General features: G+C 39.4%; 3 protein-coding genes and 1 long non-coding RNA gene across 5 annotated transcripts in view; 3 read left to right on the top strand and 1 right to left on the bottom strand.

Moving 5' to 3' along the window:
• LOC115243887 (glutamate-gated chloride channel) overlaps window positions 1-1398 on the bottom strand; it is a 66055-nt gene extending 64657 nt beyond the window's left edge. The window contains exon 1 of the mRNA XM_029821177.1: window positions 498-1398. The gene's annotated coding sequence lies outside the window, so the exon portion shown is untranslated. The remainder of the gene's footprint in view (window positions 1-497) is intronic.
• LOC115243888 (pro-resilin-like) lies at window positions 704-4268 on the top strand. 2 transcript variants are annotated; one of them, XM_029821181.1, is made up of 3 exons: window positions 704-735; window positions 3597-3722; window positions 3892-4268. In XM_029821181.1, exons 2-3 carry the CDS (start codon window positions 3612-3614, stop codon window positions 4138-4140), a joined length of 360 nt encoding a protein of 119 aa, XP_029677041.1. In that variant the 5' UTR covers window positions 704-735; window positions 3597-3611; the 3' UTR covers window positions 4141-4268. The 2 variants fall into 2 exon arrangements, with proteins under 2 accessions (XP_029677041.1, XP_029677040.1); XM_029821180.1 differs by lacking the exon at window positions 704-735 and adding an exon at window positions 3031-3080.
• Window positions 4269-5039: 771 nt separating this feature from the next.
• LOC115243857 lies at window positions 5040-5694 on the top strand. Its single transcript, XR_003885272.1, has 2 exons — window positions 5040-5172; window positions 5573-5694. It is a non-coding gene; the product is annotated as an uncharacterized LOC115243857 (long non-coding RNA).
• A 1-nt stretch (window position 5695) lies between these two features.
• The window catches only part of LOC115243891 (muscarinic acetylcholine receptor DM1-like), a 27861-nt gene continuing 15181 nt past the window's right edge, over window positions 5696-18375 (top strand). Inside the window, 13 exon segments of the mRNA XM_029821184.1 lie at window positions 5696-5701; window positions 5814-5877; window positions 5981-6174; window positions 6257-6377; window positions 6482-6564; window positions 6634-6771; window positions 6869-7104; window positions 7195-7227; window positions 7427-7444; window positions 12989-13149; window positions 13152-13222; window positions 13224-13256; window positions 17348-17514. Of these exon segments, the coding sequence (XP_029677044.1) occupies window positions 5696-5701; window positions 5814-5877; window positions 5981-6174; window positions 6257-6377; window positions 6482-6564; window positions 6634-6771; window positions 6869-7104; window positions 7195-7227; window positions 7427-7444; window positions 12989-13149; window positions 13152-13222; window positions 13224-13256; window positions 17348-17514 (1325 nt within the window).

Genomic DNA, 18375 nt, shown 5'->3' with positions numbered 1-18375 from the left:
GTAATATTATATAAATTGTATAATATTATATACGGCACGTATCTATAGCGATATTTCTTTTATTTCGTTACTTAAATATATATACAACTGTAAGCGCCAGAAAGTCTATTGCATATATACATTTGTATTGTATATATACATGCAAATATATAAATATATATATAGTTGCCTACACAACACTGTTAATCTCTTTTTTACGAGTTTCACTGCTAGATTCATAAAATTTCATATTTGTTTAAAAAAAGTATTTAAAAAGTATTTAAATTAAACTTACTTTAAAGTTATTTTAATTAAATATTAAGAAAAAATATACAGATGTATAGACAAAAAAAAAAACATTTCGAAATATCTATTAAATCAATGTACGCGACAATATAATTTATTTGGTTTAGAAAATAGAGTACGAATAGTGCTGCAGAGAATTTATTTTGCGCGAAGCAGACGGAAAACCGTAGATAAGAGATATCCAGTTTCAATTCCAAGAAATTCACGCTTACCTCTAGCACGCCCAATTCCCCGAACTGGTCCTAGCTCGGCCGCGCGACAACCGGGTTGTTTATCCTCGTCGATTCTCTCGTACACAGCATTCCACAATACGCGCACAACGCTCTTGACGCAATATACACTCGTATCGGCATTTACACGGAAAAAAGCACACTCGAGAATAAATTTATCGGGACACGTTTCGACAAATCCACCGTGATATTATCGGCATGTTTCGCGTACCCGACGCAGGTAATTATGTTCTGGAGTATTTGAAAAAAAAAAATAGTTCGCGTAAATACGATGACACTTTTTTTCGACATTCCCGATGCTATCCGCGACGTTTATTTTCGATAATTTAATTAATATATACGTTTATACGTCACTGCTCGAAGTCGTTTGCGAATAAAGGAGCGATTTTAGTTCCGGCATCGCTCGAGTCGATGAAATTCGCGGCAAAGTTCACTTCTTATCTACGGGTCGTCCAATTCCTCGAATTATACCTTGAATCTTGAATCCCGCCGTGAGAATTATCGACGTATCTTTGGAGATTTTCGCTTATTGCGACGCGCATACACTAGCGACGCGATATGCACTTTTCACTCGCGACACACTTACTTTTGCCGGAAAAACTTGACTCAACTTGACGAACGATTTGTCGATCGACGAGCGACTGCGCGATTTTCCGCGTGGTACTACTGGCGCGCTTTCCGGATGTACTTCTGACGACACTTGACGATGCGGCACCTACAAATTTGAAAAATTTTTACTCTTTTATCGTCGTCCGCGATACTCTCGCATTGTTCTGATAGCTACTCGATCGATATTGATTGTCACACGTGTCTCCCCTGCACATCTATCACAAGATTTGCGACGAAATATGCGTCGGAATGCGCGACACGTCGAGAGCGTCCGACCGTGAGAGTAGTTCGAATTGAACTGACTGAAGGTCGCGACGCTTTCGGCGGCTCGTAATAGCGGCCAAAGTCAAAGTCGCACATTCCAAGCCTCTATTTACAATATGTTAAAATTTTATAATAATAATATATAATTCTTTAGCCGTACTCGCGCGTATGTGATCTACCTACACTAAGAAAAAAAAAGTTGTTGACTTGACTAAATTCGTCCAACCAATTATTATTTCTTTATATTTCTTTAATTGAAATATTTAAATATTTAAGTCAAATATACGTCATGTTAGATTTAATATATCTTATTTGATTTAAATATTTTAATTGTCAAATTACATCAAAGTGACGTCGAAAAAAGTATTTACTCAATCAATGCTAAAGAAATCAATGCTATTTGTGGCTTAAAATGATTTTTGAGAAAATCAAAAGTGTTTTGATAGAACTTTAACAGAAACGGAGAGGCTAAAAAGTGTCGTACATTAATTCTTATAAACATATCATTGAATATATTTAGTTTTATAACAATTTTAGAATTTTATGAAATTTTCTTAATAAGAGAAACGAAAAGAGGGAAAGATTTACATTTTTCCTAAATGAATTTCTCAGCTAAAAGAAATGGATATTTTGATAACTATTTTTTCAATTTCGGTTAACACGAAAATTTTACGTAAACACGAAAAATTTAGAATTAGAGATATTTGAAGATGTATCTGTTACATAACAAGCATTGTATAATTTTAGAATCGAGATAGAATTTGACGTAGAAACGGTTAAAATCGATCACACGTTTATACTATTGATTAGGGTAATATTTAAGATTGCTGCATACAATCGTATTTATCCTCTTTTAAATTGTAAACTAAGGGTAAATTAAATTTATATTTTTCTCTGTTATCAAATTTGAAAGATATATTTTATATAATATGTATGTTTATCTTTAAATACTCGTAAAAAAAAATTAATAACAAGATAGTAACTATCTTATCTCGTGGCTGTGACTATTGTGTCGTTTATTACAATATTAATTCAATATCTATTACGATATCTAAGTGATACTTCGCAATATTTAAACGTTGCCGCAAGTCTATCTAAGAAGACGAACGATGACGTAATGAAAAGAGAAGAACTATTAATTTAACTTATTGTGTTGAGTAAGAGACTCGTGTAAATTATATGCTTGCTCTAATCTATTAACGAATCAGTCGTGGGAAATTTCCAAACATGATTTTCACAACAAATTTAACCAAAATATATCTAAAATAAATATATATATATAATATAGCTCAGAATTTTATATTTTTTTAAGTTGAAGGATAATTTAATTCCGAGATATAGTGTACACATGGGTGTCCCCAGTTATTGAATTAGCCTAGAATTTCAATCAAGAAGAAGAGACGCGGCGTCTCGATACAATATAATAGCATTGCACAGAATCAGGAACTGTTGCAATTATGCCGAACGAATGATTAGAACCGCGGGCGCCTCCAGAAATCTGCGGTTTTATTATTAGCCGTAATTAGAGGTTATACGATCGCATTAGAGAGCTTCTCGAAATAACTATTGCATCTTCCATCTCCATCTCCGTCACGATCGAATTGGCCGCTATAAAACCGAATCGTTTGCGTCGAGTCATCTCAGTTTTGCGGACGCTCGTAGAATTCCACCGAATTGCTAATGATTCGGAAGGTTGGTACTTGTTACAAACGCTTCTCGTTAAAACATTTCGCTAAAATTTCGCCCAAGATTTTACACAAGTCAGTAAATAAGTTAAGAGTTACATAGCAAGAAAAAAATTTTCCGTTTAATTATCCCTCAATAATAGTTAGTTGTATCAACAATAACTAAAAATTGCTTTCAAAATATCGTTTATGCGATATAGATATAAAAAATCTATTAATAAAAAATTTATTAAACAAATTTATAAAACATTTAATAAATTTCTGAAATGCATACAATTCTAAATATTCAATGACATACTATAAATGAATGTACGAGAGATGCTTTAGCTTTCATTTCTATTAAAATTCTATTTAAACAGTTCTTTTTGATCCATTTTTTATTAGCGTGTTATTTTATTAGATTGAAACGTAAAATTATTTTTGTACTCTGTGATGTACAATCAGCACTTCGCGTTAGTTCGTTAATATCAGATTTTTTTATTTTGTCAAACCTGTGCAAGTTTCCATCTCTTCTTTCGAACAGGCGGTACTTTTAGCGATGGTCTTGGTAGGAGTTCGGAATGAACCGCAAGGCCCAGCCTATCTTCCGCCCAGCTCTCGACCAGCTGCAGGAGGAGGGGGGACTGGTCATCCGGACGATTGGGCCGGTGTAAGTATGTATTACGGTATCTACGGACAGGAAAAAATTCTTAATTATAAAAAAAATAGACACGACAATCTTTTATCATCAGAAATTAATCGAGCATCGATACTTTTTTTTTATTCCTGAAGTATAATTTTTATGACACTTACCTGAACTCTTAATAAAATTGATATAGGATCCGGCAAATTACGAGTTCTCGTATGAGGTTCAAGACGCGGCGGCAGGTCTGGACTTTGGTCATCGCGAGATGAGGAAAGACATGGAAGCCACTGGTACTTATCACGTGCTACTGCCGGACGGTAGGACCCAGATTGTCGACTACATCGCCGATCAGGCCGGATATCGGCCGATGATACGATATGAAGGAACCGCGTCTTATCCTGCACCTGCACCTGGAGGACAGGACGAGGGCTACAGATATTAAGGCTTTAATTTTTTCGTGATTAAGCGCCGATCTTTAACGCATTCCGAGATGATTAAGTACTATTATTGTAAAGACACTCCTTATATATATAAATATATCACGAGCCCGATCGTTCGGAGAACGAAACGTTTGCCATGACAAAGACAACTATAATTTTATTTATAATGCGTAATAAATAATTTGACGAAAATAATAAGATTTCTTTATTTTCTTCGATATCTTTTCTTTGATATCTAATAATTTAAATGCTACACGTGTGTGATTGTAATATGCTAGCATTTCTAAATATCTCGTCGTATTAATAAGCAGTATATTGCGTCGATAATGCAAACGTGTATTTCGTAAAATTCGCACGACTATACCATAATTCCTAGCATTATTAATAATTTTACCGAGAAACTAAGACATCGAAAATAAATATTGTCTGCAAATAAGCGTGTAGCATTGAAAAAACTATCGGACGATTTTATATTATACAATATATATCGCGTTGAGATGGTGCGAACGTGTGATAATTTGGTCAAGTGAGCTCTGCCCGATAACACCGTAAGCATTATTAAATATATTCATGAAATTTAGTTAGAATAAATATTGTCTGCAAGTAAGCAATAAAGAGGCTCCTTATTTGTGAAACTTACATATTTTATGTAACTCCGAAATCTCGAAACTATTGCAGCGGATTCAGCGTACGGACCGAAGAGCGCGCGTTCTAAAACATTTTGAATATCTCAAGCATGGGTGAGATAATATCAAGATGTCGCGCTCACACGAGGTTTCTAATCGGACCATTGCAAACGGCGGATTTTGTCCGCGGTGAAAAGTTACTAGACGCGTAGTAACTTTCCATTGCCATTTGCAATGGTCCCATCAGAAACCGCATGTGAGACGCACCATCTTAATATCATCGCGTACTTTGTGCCTGAAGTTTCCAGAATTCTTGAGAATGCTTTGGAATTTAGAACGCTTTACACATTGATTCACGCGTTGAATTTGCTTTACGAAAGTTTCAACGTTTCGAAGCAGTTCGCAAAGGTACCAGCATCATCAATGAAATTATTAACTTGATAACGTATTGTGTCATTGTTATTCGATAAATTCTTCGGCGAAGTGTCGTGTCGAAACGTATACGAGACAACATTCGAAACGTGTGAAGTGAGCTGTCACGAAACCGCGACCGGACGGTCATACTCTTGAAGTTCTTTCCTGGCAATAGTTTGTAACTCAATTTTAAACAATTCGTATTTATCAGAAATCTCAAACTCGTTCGTTACTAAATATTGTAAAAAAACAAATCGCTTCGTCATTATTTAAATCATAGGTTATGTTATATCTATGTAAATTTTCTTGTAGTCAATTAAAGTTTTTTTATAAGAGATCCACGGTTCATTATTCTAATTGGTATTATAAATTTGAAATTTTCGTTGATTTCTAGAATCGGTGTTCTTGGTGCATCTTCAAGTACCACTTAGAAGCATGGCAAAATGGGGCGAAGGTGATCCACGCTGGATCGTGGAAGAGAGGCCTGATGCAACTAATGTGAATAATTGGCATTGGTATGTTGGTAAAAATAATTATACTTTGCGATAATTAGAATATATTTTTAAGTCATCAATATCTCAAAGTTCTGTTCACTGTAACAGTATCTTGTTAAGAGAATATTATGTCTTTTAAAGTTTAAATGGTCACAAGAAAAGCTGAAAGAACTTTTTGTAAATTCAGAAATCAAAGGAGATGGAGGTATATATTTGTAGTTGAGTAGTATATGTTTGTATATGTAAATTGTTGCAAAGAAGATTTAGAATAATACATATATATTTCATAAATATTATTTAATTTGCAGTTTTGTGTAAAATAACAGAAATGGAAAAATGTGAAGGTGAGGCAGTAGCAAATAATAGAAAAGGAAAACTTATTTTCTTTTATGAATGGAATATTGTGCTTAAATGGACATCAAAAGATAAATCAGATGGGACAATTGAGGGTAAAATTAATATCCCTAATCTTTCTGAAGAAAATGACATCAGCGAAGTAGATGTAAATATTTTTTATTAAATTGTGCATATATATAAAATTCATTAAATTGAAATTATATTGATGCATGTTTTGTAATTTATAGATTGAAGTTACATTAAAAGATAGTACAGATGAAGGAGAAAAAGTAAAACAATTTTTGCATACAAAGGGGAAGGATGCAATAAGAGAAAAATTGACAAAATATGTATCTTCTCTAAAAGAAGGTAAGATAATAATTTTTTAAAGATAATTTCTTTTAATTTTTGTAATGTAAAACAACCATTATATTTAAAAGCATTTATATATATAATCTCTATTTCTTTTATAGAATTTACGAAAGGAATGATACTTCCCAAAAAAGATAATGTAAAAGAAAATATCTCAAATATAACATCTGGTTTTAATGTTAAGGTAATTACAAGATATGTTTGCAATGTAAAGAAATAAAATGCAACTAACAATTTTTGGTTCTCTTTTTAGATGCAGATGAATACTACGGTGACACAAACAAACGATCATGAAGCAGTAGGATGTAAAATCTCGACAACTACAATTAAGCAAAATATTAAGTTCCAATGCAGGGCGGAAGAGTTTTACAATGTCCTCTCATCGATTGAAGTAATAATTGCAAATTACCTAATTATTATCTTATGATAGACTCATTGCTTAAACTAAATCACACAGACAATTGCAATAGGGTCTTTAATTTTTATAGATGGTACAAGCCTTTACGAGAAACCCAGCGAAATTAGAGGCAAAGAAAAATGGTCAATTCGAGCTTTTCGGTGGTAATATTCACGGCGAATTTGTGGAAATTACACCGACCAAGATTGTCCAAAAATGGCGTTGTAAACAATGGCCGTCCGGACATTTTAGTAACGTAACAATCGATATCTGCGAGAAGAACGATCACACCGAAGTCATCTTAACGCAAATTGGTGTTCCACTTAGGTAAATATAAACATTTTTCGGTACTATTCCTCTGTATCGTTGATCAATAAGAAATTACTATGTATGACGCAAAAATATCACTATTTTTAGCGAGGAGGCTTCTACGAAGGAAAATTGGGATAGGTATTACTGGGACGCCATAAAACGTACCTTCGGTTTCGGATATTTTATGTGATTGAAATTCGCCCTAAAGAAGATTTATTTATTGCTAAGTAGAACAATGAAAATTCTGCGCAATCACAAAATTGTGCGAACGCTTAGTTTCTCTGGCATCATTGACGAATTTACGCAGTGGGAAAGAAGTGTGTCCTGGTATGCACAGTTTACTCTGTTCTCTCTTCGTATAATTGATACCGTCTCGTGTGTAAAACTTGAAATTAATATCGCTGCGATGTATCGTGCGACATTACAAGTGACTTCTCTAATTATTAAGTATATCTATCTATTATTAGATGTTATGTCTAATAAATCATAAGATAGTGAATGATAATCTAATCTGTTCTTTCCGTATGAGAACGACCGATATATCGAGCCTTATTCCTTCAAATTACAACATTTCGACTTCATCAGTTACATCATCATGCAAATGATTATAACTGCGTGCATAGTCGTTAAAAATTCCACATCTTTCCTTATAAAATATTTCCTTATAAAAAAGCGGGCCGATAAACCAGTCAGTCTTCTCATAAAAAGAACCGACAGTGTTTTGCGGCATGACAAGCAACATCATTCTACAAGCAATTTAAATGTTTAAGAATTAATACTACAATATCGGAATTGTGCTAAAATTAATTGACAATTGCGCGATTTCTATTCGCGTTCGTATAACAAACTCACGAAAGATCCCTCTTTCGCGGTAGCCCGAATTCGGACAGAGGACAGGACCAATGTCCTCGGTAACTAGGGAGCGGCATGAATGGGCAGATCCAGAGAGCGCCAAATGCGCGCGCCTTCGAAAATCAAAATCAATGTAGTCCACCGCCGTTCGCACCGACCTGCTTGCTCGCTCGCTCGCTCGCTCACGGATTGCCCACGCCCTTAGTGCGCCTCCCAGCGCGGAGGTTGTCGGAGTGCAGTGCCGTTTGTCGTTTCCCTCTCTCTGTCTTTCTCTCTCTCTCACTCTCTCACTCTATTTCTCTCATGCTCCCCCCTCTCTTTCTCACTCGCATAGCGTGCACAAGCGTACATTGAGTTAGGTACGTATACGCACACTTACTTGTCCCTCTCTCCTTCCAAATCTTCCCATCTCCCTCCTGTATTTCTAATATCGCTCTTTCTCTCTCTCTCTCTCCTTTTTTTCACACGCACACAAGTTTATCCCATCATTCTTTCTTCGTTCCTCTATTTGATTTTCTCTCTTTCTCATCCTTTTGGTTTACTTCTCTCTTGTATCCCTCGACCAAGTTAGTCGGGCAAAACCGCCCAAAAGAGAGAGAGAGAGAGAGAGAAAACAGGGTTAAATTACCACCCTTGTTCGAGAAGCGCTCTCGGTCCACCACCACCATCATCACTACTACCATCGCAGTCAGTCTTTACTCCGATCCCGCGCCAGCATCATCGGCGAGCTCGCGATTTACATGTGGAGCAACCCTCCGTGTTTAACGCGGCTCCTCTTACGCGCATCCTCTCCTCTCATTCCTATCTCTATCGTACCTTTCTCTTCCTTTTTCCCCTTTTCTTCTCACGTTCTCTGAGCGAGATTTTGATCTCTTTCACTGGATCTCATCTATCCTTTCGTCTCGCCACCCCTATCCAACTGTTTTCTTTCTTTCTTTCGTCTAAAGCACGCGTGAATGCACGCCGCATCCCGCCCCAAGCGTGTCGGACTGCGTTAAACCATGCGTGTACCTGTATACACGGCTGTCAGTCGGTCGGCGACAGCCTAACGGGTTCCACGCGTACCGCAAGATAAATCGTCGCACCGACGACGGGCTGTCGCCGTCGATCGCACGAAGCGGAGCAGCAGCCAGCATCAGCAGCGATCCTCGCCGGCGAGAAATAGCGAGAGGGCCTTTCTCGACATCGTCCTCGCGATGACCGCGCGCCCGGACCGGTGCTCGTCCTCGCGCGAATCCCATCGTCGGTGATACGGGGGCACGCCGCGCGCGCGCCGATTACACACGACAGACATGTGAGTGCGAGAGCGCCTTCTCTTATCCGCCCTCCCCCCGCCACCACCGTCATTGCCATCAACCCCCGCGCAATCCTCCGGCCGAGACGCACGGCGGAAAAACGGAGCTTGCAACGCGCGCGCGACTCGCGAGAGAGAAGGATCCCGTGGCGGCCGCTCACAACCGCGCCGACGAGGGGTGGTCGCTCTCGAAGAGGGAGGATCGGTCCTCGCCTCGTCTCATCTCGTCTCGTATCGTATCGTATCGCATCACCTCGCCTCGTCTCGTCTCGTTCGCGCATCGCCGCCGCCGCCGCCTCGCTCCAGGAACACCGATAGAGGATGCGTGACGCACTCGACACGGGCGAGTATAACTCGGAGGTGTAGAAGGTGGCGGCTCTCTCTTTCTCTTTCTCTCTGTGTGCGTGTGCGTGCGTGCGTGCGTGCATGCATGCATCTCTTTTCCCTTTATCTCTCCCTTTCTCTATTCGTTATTCCATCGTCGTGATTATCGGCCGGCGTCTCGGATCTCTCGTAGCCCCGAGATCGGTCTCGCTCGTGTTGGGCGGGTACGATAAACGAGCACGCCGCCGGATGAGCCACCCTACTTTTCCTCGGGGTGGTTTACTTTCTCGGGGCTACCTGGCTCTAGTCGCGTCACGTCCCGTCGCGTCGCGTCGCGTCTCTCGCTCGGCTCGGCTCGGGCCGAGAACCTTAAATAACGCATTTACGGCGGGTGCGTATCCTCGGATGAAATCAATTCGGAATCGGAGCGTGTGCGTGTCGTGGTAAGTCGAGTAAGTGACTTGTAGGAGTGCGGGGTCGCGATCGAGTACTTCTCTCGGTTCGGAGAATGTTTTTTTCGCGCGGCAGTGCTTTCTAAGAATCGTCCCTTAGATGTGCCGCGAGATTCGCAATGAGGAGAGTGAACCTCTCTTTCTCAACTTATTCGTCTTAGTGCGCGAACGGATTTTGATTTAAAGATCCATCGATGATGGAAACGAAATAAACAGACGCGGTCGTTTATGGTAATTTTTTTTAAAGGTGTTACGTCGTTGAAAACAAGAAGAGAAGCACATTGACTCAAAGTAAGATCTCGGCCACGCCAATTGTTTGAAAGTAATCATCCATTCATCTAGATACTTGCATGAGAATAATTCTCTACATTCATGATTTTCTTAGAGAATACGTTGAAATCGATAGATCACACGCAATACAGATACAGTCGCGTGCATTATAATCGTCTGCGCTTTAACTACCTTGCGCTTACTTTACCTTAGGTACATTTAATCAATTTTGACTTTGCCGCAAACTCGCAACTAAGTTTCCGTCACAACATCCGTTTGCTGTAATCGTCGTATCTTAATTCGTGTCGAAGAGATTCGCTTACAAAAGAGATGGCGCGATCTTTTCGTTAATCTATTACACAATCGACGACACGGGAATATTGAAATCGCCTCGTTTCCGCGGATGCAATAAGTCGCGTCGGTTGTTTATCTATAAAAATGCACGCGAGATTTTTCCGCGTTATTGACGAGGGGCATGGTACGTGAGAGTTTTTCAGTATGCGAGGGATTCGAGAATAACCGACGAAGGAGCGGAGGATATCGTTTTTCATTAAAACAACGTGCACCCGAGTCGCTATTTTTCTGCGGCTGTGCGCGTGTACGTGTGTCGACTTACAGGTTTGTGTCTGTCGTGTACGAGTGTATGTGGGGGGGGGGGAGCCGGAGGGGAGCGGGGCATTTATGTACACAATCGAGCGAGATATTGCATGTATAAAATAATAAATTAATGGATATACGGCGGATTTTTTTAGCCGAGAATATTTAATTCTAAAACTTCTATTCTTGTGTGTCATCATATTTAATTGCAATCGTATTATACACTTGTATTTTCTGGCAAGTTGTGGCAATTGCATAAGGGTAATTATATTTTTTTTCGTTTAATTCGTGTTTGTGTCATTCGTATTCATAATGGAAATTGAAAACGAAAGATTAAATCTTTAAATCTTTTAAAAAAAATTATTGCAATTGTGTGTCATAAAGCTATTGAAAAAAAAAATGCAAATGTGATTTAGATACGATTGTAATAGCGAAACGGGATTAAAAACAATGCGTATCGATAATTTTGATCTCATTCGGTATCGAATATCATGAGCGAGCCGATTGCACACATTGTATGCATAAGAAAGGAAATAATTTCTCGAAGCAAGCACACACATTCGCGACGTTTACCTTATCGTGGGCGGAGTTGCGCTTCCGCTTGTAATTCGTGACTCGCGATCGGTATCACGATGCGCACACTTCCGGCTTTACGTAAGATTATTATAGCGCTTTTATCGTATATAGTCGCCGTTATGTCACTTTTGTCTCGAAACGCTGGCAAAATTTGCCAATTTTGTCCGATACTTTGACTTCGAAATACCAAATTTTTTTTTAGACATCAAGAAAACGCGAACGATAATTTTGTATCTATTTATGATACCGTATTAATTATTCGTATTCTTTTTCTTCATTGCTCAAAAATATTTTGATTATTATTTTCGATTATTAACGAACGTCGATATTTTCAGGAAAACATTTTGTAATTAATTGTGACATTCGATACCGAGTAGATAAATATATCGATATCTTTTAGAAATTAAAAAACAACAGAGAGATACTATATCCAGGAATCGCAATGCGAAGATCGAATCGGAGGATGCGACATTTCGCGTGATGTCAGACTGCAATTGCAGTTCCGGTCACATCGCACGAAAGCTTTGAATTCCCTCGGCCCGACCTCGCATTAGGTCCTTTCTTTTCAGCTGCACTTTATTACACTTTCTTCACTCTAAGTGAAACGGTTGTAGTTTACGCTTGGCAGAGAGAAACGTGAGAGGGGAAAAAAGAGAGAAAGACGAGTGTAGACAAGTGCGGAAAGTGGCAGCCGAGGAGAGAACAGACCTATTATAATCCACGATAACAATCTGTCGCCTGTCCCGCCTTTCAGCTGAGTATGACAGCTTCCAGCGATAATGATAATATTCTCTATGCAATTTTCGCCTTATCGAAAAGCAAAATATTTCGTTAGCTTCAGATCAGCTAAATCTTTCTATTGCTTGCACAGCGTAATCTGTGATAGGGTAGTTCGAAAAAAAATATAATTTCCGAAAATATGTTTGCATCAAAAAAAAAAAAAAATTGCGGTATTTGTATACATTTCATATTCGAGGCAAATATTTTTTTATTTGGTTTTATGATGTTCTAAAAAAATCTATTAACGCTATTTTTTAAACCACGTTGACGGAGGGATGAACGGACATGTATTTTAATCGCGACTGCTCGGCGAATCGCTCGCTATACGTGATATTCCATCAGGAAATAGAAACGCGGGAAGTTCGTCGGTCTTCTGCAGTATTTCGAAAGAGAGAAAGAATAATGCTCCGACCTCGATTCTACGCGTCCCGAAGGTGTTTGCTTCGTTCTTCTTTGATGTGAAGGCGAGGCTTTGGCGCGATACTATAAAGGGTGTATCAGAAATCGCGCACTTTCTCGCAATCGCGGATTCTGAAGAGCTTCAGAGTTGATCTGTTTTTATCGAGAACTTGCTCGGATTTAAGATTAGACGAACTTTATATTTCTTATCTCCAGCATTCGCTATCAGCTCTCATTTTCTAGTTCTATCTTTATAACGCATTTCTTATTGCATACCGTCTATTTTTTAATACATTCAAAATTTTTTTTATTTATTTATTTTGATCGTCTTTACAATCTTTTCGCATCATGTATGAAAACGTTATCGGATAAACGTTCTTCAAAGTCTTGCGGTAAAGAGAAAAGCCAATTCAAAATTCTCATCTACGGAGAAGTAGATCGCAACCGGGCGTTTCTCCGATGCACCGTGTATATCGACGAGAAATACCTGGCCGGCGACCATGTGTTATACTCCTGTACCAAATTAGGTTGTACATACATCTACCGTTTTCTCTTAAGAGACATCCCCGACCTAGCTACTGCCGCTATAGCTATCGCCGATATATAGTCCACCTCATCGTCAGGTATGGCGCGCGTTAGAAGTAATTCAATCGACATGTCCCATTTATGTCTACTAGCGAGCAAAATGTAATAAAAGCCGCAGCGGTAATAGCGAGTGCCACCTGTTTCATCCTGGGAAAATGGGGAGGCATGCGCGACGATTGATACGCGATTCCTTTCCCTAATCGGAATCATTCTTTTTACTTTTAATTCTGCATATCTCTTGATATAGAACGATATAAAACGATATATTTTTGATGCACGACTGTATGATTACGCCAAAGCCTCCGCCCAATTTATTTTCCATTTGCTAAATTCATATTATAATCAATATGACTGTTTACATTAGCACAATCAAATATTAATTGAATTTTGGAAGCGGAATGTTTTTCGTTAAAGTTAAAGAGAACGCAAATATAGGCCGCGATAAATTTTATTATATCTGTTAATAGTACATACAACTTTTTTCGCTCTCTTTCATTCGAGGAGGAGACAAATGTTTAGCGCGTCCGACAAGTAGTGCTTTATTATTACGTACCTCCGTAACCTTTCCGCGAGCGGGGAACAAAGAAGTGTTCTTCATTAATGAAATATCAAAGGTTATTAACGGCGCTCTCGCTATGCTATCCGATAGACTTCGATTTTCGAAACGTGGTTTCCGCGCGCATGTCCTCGAAGAAGAACTTTTTACATCCGGAGATCGGTTGACGTTAACGACAGTCGTGCATGATCGGGGACGGCCCGTAAAAATATGCACGGCGCAATTTACGCGCGCGTTTACGCGCGTGCAAGGAAAGAATGTGTATGTATATATATGTATATATATATATATATTTTTTTTTATCGGCAAAAAGAGCAGCGTATCGGAAAATTTATTTATAGTTCAACTATGTAGCGGCCGGGACAGCCGTAACGACGGCTGGCTCTGTAACGCCTCGTAATAAGTAGATTGATGTATATAAGTGGATCACGATCTTCTGCTATTCTTTTCCATTTAGTCTTTAATATGTTTTACGCGCGCGAACGTGCGTTTGTCCTCGTGTGAATAGTGCATTGTCATTTCGGGCGCGAAACACCGCGAGAGCGCATCTCCTGAAGATACGCGATCTCGTAAAAGTCAAAAGGATCGTGGAAAGGATCGAAAGAATGAGAGAGAGAGAGAGAGAGAGAGACTTTTGTTAATACCGCGCGACTTAGACTTAGTTAGCCGCAATCTATCTCGGATCACGTATCCCGATATATACGCCCGTAATAAAAGAAGCGGCGCAGGTCGACCGAAATCGATAGCCGATAAAAGTGTTTACATTATTACACGTGGTTGAAACATTATTTTTACATTTTCCGCGAGCCGGTGCATTTTTACAGATCCTTATCGGGATAAATATCTTTACGAAGCTCAATCGCGATCGGCTTTATATACGCTAGAACGTCGCGAAAATATAAAAAAATGATAATTTTTCTCTTCCACGTTACTTTTTATATCTTTTTCACATATTAAAAAGAGAGAGAGACACACACAGAAGCACACGCAAATTTATTTTGTTTACTCTTTTGTCTTCTTATATTAAATATTTCATAGAATGTTCAAGATATATTTGATCAACTTCGCGAGTAATTGTATATTTATTTATTTTTATACGCAAGAACTATGATATTTCGCGCGCAATATTCCCAGCACGTGGGAGCCGAAGAACTTGAACGTCCGATCGCGCGATACGGCGAGCATTGTGCATTACGTATTATTAGACACGCATCCTGGCAGCGAATAATCGCGAGCGGCCTACCTATCCACTTAACGGAGAACATCGCGGACAGAGTGACGTAAGCGATTTTAATACTCATCATCCACCGTCCGTACGTATATATGGATGCGCGAAGTAGATCTCTTTTGAAAGATCCCTCGCATTGTCCGCGATGAATGCCGACACGCGCGCGCCATGCAGTTATCTGCACGTGGCAACCCGTAGCTGTCACTGTCACTATTATTTTAAACGGCATTATGGCCGTTTCTGTAATACCGCGTGGTGCCTCGGATACGATAAATGCTAAAAGTGCTTTTACGTTAATGCATGAATGACTGCCATAGTTTCCTTTTTCATTGTATAATCGTGTACCGAGACTTTTAGCGATTAAATTTAAAGATTCAAGTCCAGCGATCAATATTTATTCATATTACATGTCAATTTGCTTCTCTCTCTGTTGTCAAAATGATATAAGATGACATCGCTTGTTCTTGTTTTAACTGCGTTAAATAATTTTGCCCGATTCTTTTGACAGCTTGTCCTAAATCAGAGACAAAGTTCTCGAGATCGGCTTGCAACGTCTTAAGGTAACTTTGTTAGCGCGATTTTCCAGAATCACGTATACTGATAAAACGTGTGAGTCGTCTGGGCGTATTAACAAACTAATTAAGGCCAGTGTTCGTTATACCGAAGCACGCCGTTAACGAGACCGCGCATTTCTCTATCCGTTTCTATATTTATTTATGGAACAGGTCACACGTGAGAGACGGCGGTGTAGGGTCAGCCAGCAGCTACTATCCCGAGAGCAAGAACGTCCCTCTCCTCTCCTCTCCTCTCCTCTCTCGCCGCGTTATAGCACCTATTCTCCAGCGGATCGGATATCGCCGCGAGGCGTTGTAACAATAGTTACACTATTGTGACACGGCTCCCTGAAATGAACCGACGCCGACGGGGACCGAAGTTTTCCGCTCGAACGCATAACCGCTTTTATGACCGGTAAAACCGAGAACGACGGGTGGAAGAAATCACGCGTGGCGCTTAACTATCCGTGTTAATCCTCCGATGTTCGCGTACGATGTGTTACAAGGTCGATCGACATTGAATGAGAATAATTTTCATTCTTCTATAATTAATAATGTTTTCATTTTGTAAAAAAGTACGATTTTAATATCAAAGTTGCAAGATGTATATCTTTCGAAGCCACCGACTATACGTAATATTATTTCTTACGATAGCGAAAAAAAAATATTGGATTGTTAATGCGAGACTAGTCGTAGAACTTATCATAAAAAAAAAGAACCGCAAAGTCTCTTTAAAGTAACGATAGCGCTATCGCCAACTTTTTGGCAAGCATCCTTGCAAGCATTAAATGCCCTCGTCCCGGGACCATCTTTAACGCTCTGTTGCACTTTGATAGCATTACCGCCTACAATTTCCGCACAATTCCGAGACACATGTTTACGTTTCTTGAAATTTTTATTTTACCGTGTACTTGTCTCTGATTACGCCGTGCAAACAGCAATAGAAAGAATCTGCCAATAAAGGAAAGATCGCCAGAATAGATGAGATTTCCTAAAGAGTGTCTTTGTTAAGAAATTCGATTCGATGGACTTTCTCACGTCCTCATGTAAAACGAGGCTATCTAGAAGGATGAACAATTCAAAGTCTTGTTAGACGGCGTAAGGTAAAAATTACAAGCCCGCATCGATTTTCGAACGACGTCCCGTCACTCGCTTCCGATTATCTCGAGGCGGACACGACGCCGTTCGACCTTCGCAAACGTTACGAGAGAAGCTCGATAACCGAGTTCGCGCCTACTCGTCGGGCGAGAAACACTGTCGCGGAAACGTTAATACCAACGAATAACAGCGAAGTACGTGCGCTTTTGTTCTCGCGGTAAATGTCGGCTGGCGTAAAACGCCATTGATCCAGATACGTGCGCTGTAATATCATTGATTTCTCGGCAGCTCTCCCTGTTTTCGAGTAGAGAGAAATCAATTTGGGAATAATTCTCGCGAATATCGATTAAACCTGAAGATTAAAAGGAAAGTGCATTTTGTGCGTAAACTCTAGAATGAAAACTTATTTATACTCTCACAAAAGATATAACACGGATATAAAATTATAGAGACTATTATGTAGAGAAGATAAAATGTAAGCACTTAGTACTCAGTTCTGTCTTTACGTAAATATTTCCAAGACGACTTCTTAACTCGAGAAAAAGCTAAGAGCGACGCTTGACGCTTGCCCTTGGTATAAATGTAAGTTTTCAATCCTAGGAGGGAGGGCCGTTAATCCAGTATTCGCAAAGCTCCCGCATAAACTTGTATTTGCAAATAATTTAAATATCGCTGGCGTTTCTATAATTACAGGCGTCGAGCATGCCATGCGCACTTAACGGGGAGGTAATCGCGTTGCACACCTGGCGCAACATGCATCCTTCCACGCCCTTGCCGCAGCAGCAGCTCGACCGCCTCGCCAGGGATATCGAACTGGCCGCATTCGATGAGGAATCTGTCGCAATTATGGCAGTTATCGAGTACGTTATTTCCCATCGTCCTTCCCAGTGTCCTTTCGCGGCAACGTCGGAAACTCAGGAAATTTTCCGAAGACGGGGAATCTTCTTCGATCGTCTCTTTGACGAAGAGACTTAGGAGGGGGAAGACGAATCCGAAGAATATTCTTTTTTTTTAGTCACTTTTAATTTCATACCTTAAGGATACATTTTATTACGGTAAAATTCACTTGAAATTAAATATAGGATGAGTCTTGATTACTGGTTCTAATTTCCGAAGCTTAATTTGCAAACGATTTTTTCTTTCCGATACGTATCGATATTTTTTAAAGAGAACTGGAATTGACAAAAGGATACGCTTCTCTAAATCTTTGAATCTCTCATTTTAATATCCGATGTAAAAATTAAGAGAATTGTCGGAACGAACGAGGAGAGATTGAAAATTATTCATTAACGTCTGCAAATGCATTTTATTTACCTCGTTTTTGTGTGCTTTATGCAGCCTACGCTTATAAATGTCAGCTAATTGTACAAATTAACAGACTTGACGACGATCCTTTCGAATCTAATTCGTGACACTCGCAAAATTTTCTGTGCGTGTTAAGGCCGCCTTCACGGGACAAGTGATATACATCCGTAATTGAAGCGACGCCGCGCCCCGCCGGTTGCATCAAGATCTCGCTACTGCAAGAGTTCGCGCCGACGTCTTTCTCCAACGGGACGAGCGCCCGGAACGCGATCGAATTGTGTGATTCTAGACGATAACAAGCCCGAAACTTTACGTCAATGCTCTCACCACTCCTACAATGTTATCCCGTGTAAGACGCGCGCATTACATCGAGGAACTTCGTGTATTTTTTTTTTTTTTTTCTTAAGCATATATAT

Source organism: Formica exsecta, unplaced genomic scaffold (assembly GCF_003651465.1).
Source record: "Formica exsecta isolate Colony F162 unplaced genomic scaffold, ASM365146v1 scaffold744, whole genome shotgun sequence".
Classification (NCBI taxonomy): Eukaryota; Metazoa; Arthropoda; class Insecta; order Hymenoptera; family Formicidae; genus Formica; species Formica exsecta.
Note: the sequence above shows the minus strand (reverse complement) of the source record. Positions and strands in the feature narration are given on the sequence as shown.

Bases quoted from the DNA above. Each gene is read 5' to 3' on its own strand.
- LOC115243888 (XM_029821180.1), top strand. The intron at 3,723-3,891 runs GTAAGTATGTAT...AAATTGATATAG, and splicing joins ATCCGGACGATTGGGCCGGT to GATCCGGCAAATTACGAGTT.